General features: G+C 32.3%; 1 protein-coding gene across 1 annotated transcript in view; it reads right to left on the reverse strand.

Moving 5' to 3' along the window:
• The window catches only part of LOC107456842 (chymotrypsin-like elastase family member 3B), a 30897-nt gene extending 24087 nt beyond the window's left edge, over positions 1–6810 (reverse strand). Inside the window, exons 1-2 of the mRNA XM_016074807.4 lie at positions 6622–6810; positions 3824–3960 (exon numbers count right to left, since the gene is read on the reverse strand). Coding sequence (XP_015930293.2) covers positions 3824–3960; positions 6622–6769 — 285 coding nt within the window. The 5' untranslated portion in view covers positions 6770–6810. The remainder of the gene's footprint in view (positions 1–3823; positions 3961–6621) is intronic.
• Positions 6811–7169: the final 359 nt, after the last annotated feature.

Below are 7169 nucleotides of genomic sequence, written 5' to 3' on the forward strand. Positions count from 1 at the left end.
AGGTTCGCATTAGCATACATTTATAAGAGTGGGGAAAAGTATATGCATTTTTTAATAGTTTTTTGAATATGGCTCTTTGAAGACGAAAAAGCAGACGAAAAGCATAGACTTACAAAATGACTGATAACTAAATAACTAATCAAAATTTTTGAAAAAGAAAAAAAATACTTCTTCATTATGTCAAAACACAATTATGGGCCGAGTTTCGTGCCCGGGCGAGGCTTCTGGGGCGATATATTGTGATTACAGACACACACACACACACACACACACAGCCGCTTTTATTATTATGGTATAGATATTTTATTGGTAATTAAAACCAATCAGTTGCCAACTAGTTATAATAAACTTAAGTCACTCTAGACGAAAAAACTATTAGATTTTTATTAAAAACTTTTTATTAAGAAAATTTATTATTAATTTACTATTAAATACTAATAAAAAATTATTTAACTAAATAAAACTATTGAAAGCACTATTATAAACTTTATTTTTATAATATTGAAACCCAGGAGTACAGACTTAACTAATGCTCAAATATGCAATTTATGTACGTTTGGAAGGCCTATCCATTGTTGGCAGTCAACCTTTTAACTTCTATATATCAGTTGACCATGCATTGTCGGTTAGCGTTTTTGAGTTTTCCCCCATACCAACTTAAACAACCATGATTAATGAGTACAAATTTTAATATCGCAATGCATTATCAAGTCAAAAACATATCGCGATAATTTTCCTATTAATCGATAAATTCCACAGTGGTGTCAATATTTTTGTTATCCAACTAAAATATAGCAACATTCAGAAAAGTATCATATTCAATAATTATCACTTTGTATAACATTCAGGATATTGCCATATTCAATGCACCTATGTCTATTATCGGTAGTCGGTGACCTGTACAGATCAGAACCTGGTGTTGCTCTACTTGTTGGCGAACTTGGCTTTATCATATTAATAACCCATTAAGTGCTGAAATTGTTTTTTATAAAGTTTATGATATTTCCCTTTTAAAGAAAGTAACATAAAGTTTGAAAATTTAAAATTCGTGATCAAAAAAGCTGTGAACAATGAATTACTATCAATAATTAATATTAATTGATATTAAAATGCTTTTGTAATAAGAATTTAATATGCTTTAAAAACCTTGAAATTGAAATGCCATTTGGATGAATGAGAATAAGTATATTTATATCATCCAAATAATCAAACATTTCAGAAATATTACTGTTGAGAAAATAATTTAAGAATTTTATATGATGATTTGAGTAAGCTTTTTGTCAATTAACCAGAATATGCAATCAAAATTTTTCTATCACCCTTCAATTTTCTAAACTAAAGTGTACTACTAATTTTAATTGTTATTTTGAATAAGTTGGATTATATAACTGACGGTGAAATATGATATTTCTTTAATGTTTGACAGCTCATGTTAGCCCGCTCATTAATTTCTAGCACAATTTACTTGAGCACTTGGAACTGTGATTTCAGCGAGCTTTCTTCTTCTTCTTCTTCTTCTTCATCCTTATCCCCAAGGTTAGCAGGGCTAAACAATGTCCATGAAACTCATGACCCGGAGGAAGTCGACCACCAAAATTGGGTTATTCAGAATGTCCCCTTTGTTCAGACCAAGACAGTCCAGGATAGGTTGGGGAGAAGCCTGCATGTTGTGGCACCTGGGGCAGTTTGGGTAGGTTTTAACACTGCCCTCGAAAGAAAGGGACTTAAGGTATCCGCTGATAAGCCTGGTAAGTGCCATCTGTTTCTTCCGATTGCACCGAATGTTGAGTGCACCTCCTGGACGGGTGCTCTGGTACCAGTGATGTTTGGGGGGTACGAGCCAGGAAACATTGACTTCTTTTTTCTTTTTTGATGCCAGTTCCATGAAGGTGAGTGAACTTGGATTCATCAAAGTTTCTTCTGTCCCCCTTCTTAGCCAGCGTGTCGGCGATGTCATTGCCCAGTACCCTAACGTGAGAAGAGATCCATTGGAGTTGGACTTCACGCAATCGTGCGAGGATTTTAAGTTTGTGCAGGATTGAAGCTCCTGTTTTGTCTCTCACCTTCCTCCAATGCGATAAGTACTGTATGGAACTGAGACTGTCAGAGAGTATCCAGATGTTATTGTGATCCTGTAGTGTTAGAAGAGAATCCAGAGCAGTATCAATAGCAATGAGTTTACTTCTAAAAACTGAGCAGTAATCAGGATTCCTTTTGGAGATGTTAAGGGAGTAATTACTTGATTTAATGTAGACACCGTTGCCAGATGATGTGTCCGTCTTGCTTCCGTCTGTGTGCACCAGTATTGAGTGTTTGGGGATGGAATTTATAACCTCCAAAGCAAGTTGCTTAAGCAATACCGGGTGATCCAATTTCTAGTTAACTTGTGATGAAAGGTGTTGATGGAAATAAACACCAGGAAGTCCATCAGTTGGGTCAATAATTTGTTTATTAAGGCAATTCTCAACATTACCAGCAAGAACGTTGTTAACTACGGCCTAGCTAAATGGGCTATTCTTCTTTAGTCTTTGGTTACTGCTCCACTTTTGTAGATAATCTGCTGTTCTGTTTTGGTGTCCAAGGCTAGAGAGCTTGTTGAAGTATTTAGTTAGGAGATAATTTCTTCTGAGACCTAGGGGCTGGAGGTCGGCCTCAAACAAGACGATGTCATTTGGGCAACTGTTTCTTAGTCCAGTAATAATGCGAGCAACAGAAAGCTGAACTTGTTCAGCGAGCTTTAAAGGGATTTAATTTTTCTCTGGAGAGTTCGTCTGCTTCCATTTTTTAAATATTTAGTAAAAATTCTGTTTCCGTGACAACGCAAGATTTAATTTATAGCAATAGTTTTCATCAATGAAATTTCGTATTTCTGGTACTGTTCCCGAACAACATAACGCTGGAAAGGGGTGATTGCTTACAAACCACCCCTTGAAAATTTGCTGAAACTGCTTGAAAACTGCTGAAAAAAGCACGATGCAAATCGGAACTCTCGTTCTCGAGTTATTAGCTAACATCTAAACAGGCTTTAACTTTTATATAATAGAGAAGAGTTAAATTTAAAAGTATTGATATAGAAGGTAAACATTTTAAGTCATTAAAATTTTTAATGGTTAAATTTCGAAATTTTTTAAAAATTTTTTTAGAATGCATAGCATAATATTTGTTAGAAGCTTACTTTGTATGTTATAAAAATTAAATATGCTAATGAACAGTCTTCTACAATACATTACAATTGGTATAACAGCCAGCACAAGAAAGCATAATCACATTCATTCAAGAACACTTTCAAAAATTATCATACATTCGCATTGAACTCTTTTATGCATGCATAAGTAAAAACAAATTATAGTTTAATGATTTTCCTTTGGATGTCTACTTACCTAACTATATGGAGCTTGTATTTATAAAAACAAATAAAAACAAATTATTGCTTAATGATTTTCCTTTGAATGTCTACTTACGTAACTCAACGGAGCTTGTATTTATAAAAACAAATTATCACTTTATGATTTTCCTCTGAATGTCTGCTTGCGTAACCATATGGAACTTGTATTCATAAAAAAAAATTTTGCTTAGTGATTTTTCTCTTGAATGTCTACTTACGTTATCCTATGGAGCTTGTATATATAAAACTAAATTATCACTTTATGATTTTCTTTTGAATGTCTACTTACATAATCCGATGGAGCTTGTATATATAAAAACAAATTATCATTTTATGATTTTCTTTCAGATGTCTACTTATGTAGCTCTATGGAGCTTGTATTTATAAAAATAAATAATAACAAGTTATCGCTTTATGATAACTTGAATGTCTACTTACGTAACCAAATGGAGCTTGTATTTTATACGAACAAGAAAGATCTTTGCTATAAGAACCTTTGTCATAATTTGGACTTCTTATTTCGCCTGGTTTTGTAGCGTCAATCTTGAGTTCTTTATCACAATTGTTAGCTACAGCTTCAAAGAACAAAACAAAGTATTGACTTAAATTTTAATTAAATTGCATAAATAGTGACAATAGGGGGAAAATGAAAGAAAAGTTTTCTTTATTTTTTAACCCTTAACATTTTTATGTTGAAATATTGAGATTGATTTATAAAGTGAATTATTTATGAATTGAGATTGGTTTATAAAATTAAATTCACTTAGTTTATAACTCATTTGATTTGTAAAACTATTTCTGACGTATAGGCGGGAGGGGATTTTTCAAAATTTTACTTACTGTAAGGAATTGGGCATAAGCTATGCCTATAAAAAACTGAATTTGTAAATTCTGTGTAATTAAATACAAATATATTCAATGAGAAAGGATCATATGAACAAACGCCCAACATAAAATAGCCTCCTATTGTCAGCTTTTCCTTTAGGCTTTGCTCTAATATCTATTGTTAGTGAAATTTAAGAAAAAAAAAACTTCTTTTTTAACTTTTAATAAACTACTTTCAAAAACTACTACTACTTTAAACTACTTTTAAAAAACTTCTTCTATTTCCCGAAGTTTTCAGCAGACGGATGCATAGGGGAGAAATAACTGCACATCAAAAGTCAAAAATTAATAAATTTTGGTGATAAGAAAGGCATTTTGAAGGGTTAAAATATGACAAGATATTACTTTGAGTAATAATAATTTTCCTTTTAATTTTTTGTAACTATAATCTTTTCTTGTGGGGGGGGATCATTTTAACTGTATCTTTCTGTTTGTAGATCTCCTAATATGACTTGTTTTTCTCAGGGAACTTTTGACTCATGTGTTTTTAGATACAATTGTATTTCTCTGGATTTTCCTTTTTATTTTAATCAAAGAATTTTTGAAGTATTGTGGTTCTATTCTTATTTTTTCTTCCATTATGGGGACCTAGGGACACAGGTAGTTTTTGGTTGAACCGCTGACTACAGAAAGGCTCCAGTGTGAAGTACTGTCCCCTGGAAAAGTACTGTTTTTGCTTGGTTTTGTTTGGTTTTTATTTAAGTTCTACCATATTTATTTAAATTGTTTAATATGACACAATAATAATAGTAATAATAACAGAAAATATGTTTAAATCATCCTATGCATATTTTTTTTGGAATGTTAGCAACTTATGTATCAAAAGACTGCATGTAAAGATATTTCTAATTTATTTAATTGTAAGGAAGAAGAAAATGAGCGTGTTTAAAGTGTATTTTTACAAAAAAAATCACATATATCTTAATTTTACTACTTGAGATTTTGAACCTCAAGATTCATAGAATCTTTAAATATTAAGGGTTTGACACTCAATATTTTCCCCTTCCTTCTGTTTTTTCTGTCTACACCAATATTCCTGGAAATTATGATACGAAAAATCATCTTCCAGTATGCTTATCATAATTCTTAGGAATATTTTTGGGTAGTTCTTTTTTTCTCTTTCTCAATGTCCACCCGTATATTAAACTTTGTCATTCGGGTTCAAGAATTACAGGCTTGGATGGTCACTCTCTCAGGAGCATCATAGACGGTGGGCCAACATTGCTTCCACAGTAAGAAGGACTAAGAGTACAAATATGAGAATGAATTCCTTATCCTGTATTCCAGGCCGAAACCTTTCTGACTTGAGGTCTTCTCCCTGACCACCCCACAGACCGGTCAACGTAAGTAGGTAGATTGCTCCTAAGAAAATTTTCTTGGTTCTACATGGGAAGTATGCAAAACTTTAACTGATCAAACTGTTTTTGTTTATTAACTGTTGCTGTCAATAAATCATACTACTCCGTTGTGAGACCCCAAGCTGGCAAAAAAAGTATTGAATTTAAAAATTGCACTACACTTCTATCAGGTACAACAATTGTCGAGTATGAGAGAATTTAGAACGCGTCAGAAACTTTTGGAGGAATTTCTAACCAATATAAAAGAGTTCTTTAACAGAAAATGAATGTATAGGTATACTGTAAGTTATTTTTTGCAATTTCAGTTGTGAGGGGTGACTAGGGAGTGGGGGTTAGAGTAAAAATTTTTTAAAAAAATTACTGCGCAAACAAAGTTTTAAAAATTTGATTACAGGTTTATTTTGAATTTCAAAATATTTAATTCTATTTAATTTAACTCAAGAGATTATCACTTTCATCGCTGAAACCTTGTGATAAATTGACATATTTAAAATCGTCACTCATGATCGGATGATGTTTTTAAAACAATTTACAAAAACACTTAGCAAAAATTAATTTACGGTTATCTGTTTACTTTTATGATATTTAATTCAATAAAAATGGATTTATTACCTTTTCTACACCAAAAAAACTGCTTTATAGCAATAAGTTCCTGACAAACTTATGGCTTATCGTCAAAATGCACAACGTGGTTTGCATAAGAAAAATGCTGTTTAGTGGTGTTCACATCTACGGTAAATAAATTAAATTATAATCTAGCCTATCCATTTTTACTAGTACGGATCTCAAACGGGCTTTAGAAATAAAATGCTCGTGTGATTGCCAATGTGAGTGCCCGTGCCGTGACACAAGCTGCCCCTGTGAGTCACGGGGAAGTGCAAATTTGCCGGTAAACATTCGCCGGTGTCAGGCGCGGGCAAATGCGTTAAAGGGTTAAGTTTAACGAATGAGTATTACGAGCATTTAAAACAACTGTATCGATGAATCTCTTACCTTTAATTTGATCTAGCATAGATTCCTCAATCCATTTTTCAGTGTCATCACTAGTAGACCGAATCGAACGATATAGCGACGGTTCAGTTTCAGCGTAATAAGTACAAATTGCTAACAATATCGTGAATATAAAGAAATACTGCTCCATAGCGTAAACTTATGAACCGTGACTTTCAAGTTAGACTCCAAAAAAATGCTTACATATAATTAGGATGCGAAGTATTTAATCTTATCAGAGAAGGAAATATTTCCGGCTATGCCAGCAAATTAATTTAACTAGCTGTTTTCATAGCCTTGACCACGTTTTTCAATTTAAAAAAAAATAAGCTTTTTATGCTTTTACAGAGAAATATCTTTAAAGACACTGTATACAAGATATAAAAATACTGATAGAAGTTCAAAAACACACCAGATTACTAATTAATATACACTGAAATTAAATAACCTACAATTTCTATAAAAGGATATATCAGAAAAATATTTTTCTAAGAATAAACAAGTACTTGAACAACCAAAATTGCATTTTGTTAAAACCAGCAAAATAATAT

This window comes from Parasteatoda tepidariorum, chromosome 3 (assembly GCF_043381705.1).
Source record: "Parasteatoda tepidariorum isolate YZ-2023 chromosome 3, CAS_Ptep_4.0, whole genome shotgun sequence".
Lineage (NCBI taxonomy): Eukaryota > Metazoa > Arthropoda > Arachnida > Araneae > Theridiidae > Parasteatoda > Parasteatoda tepidariorum.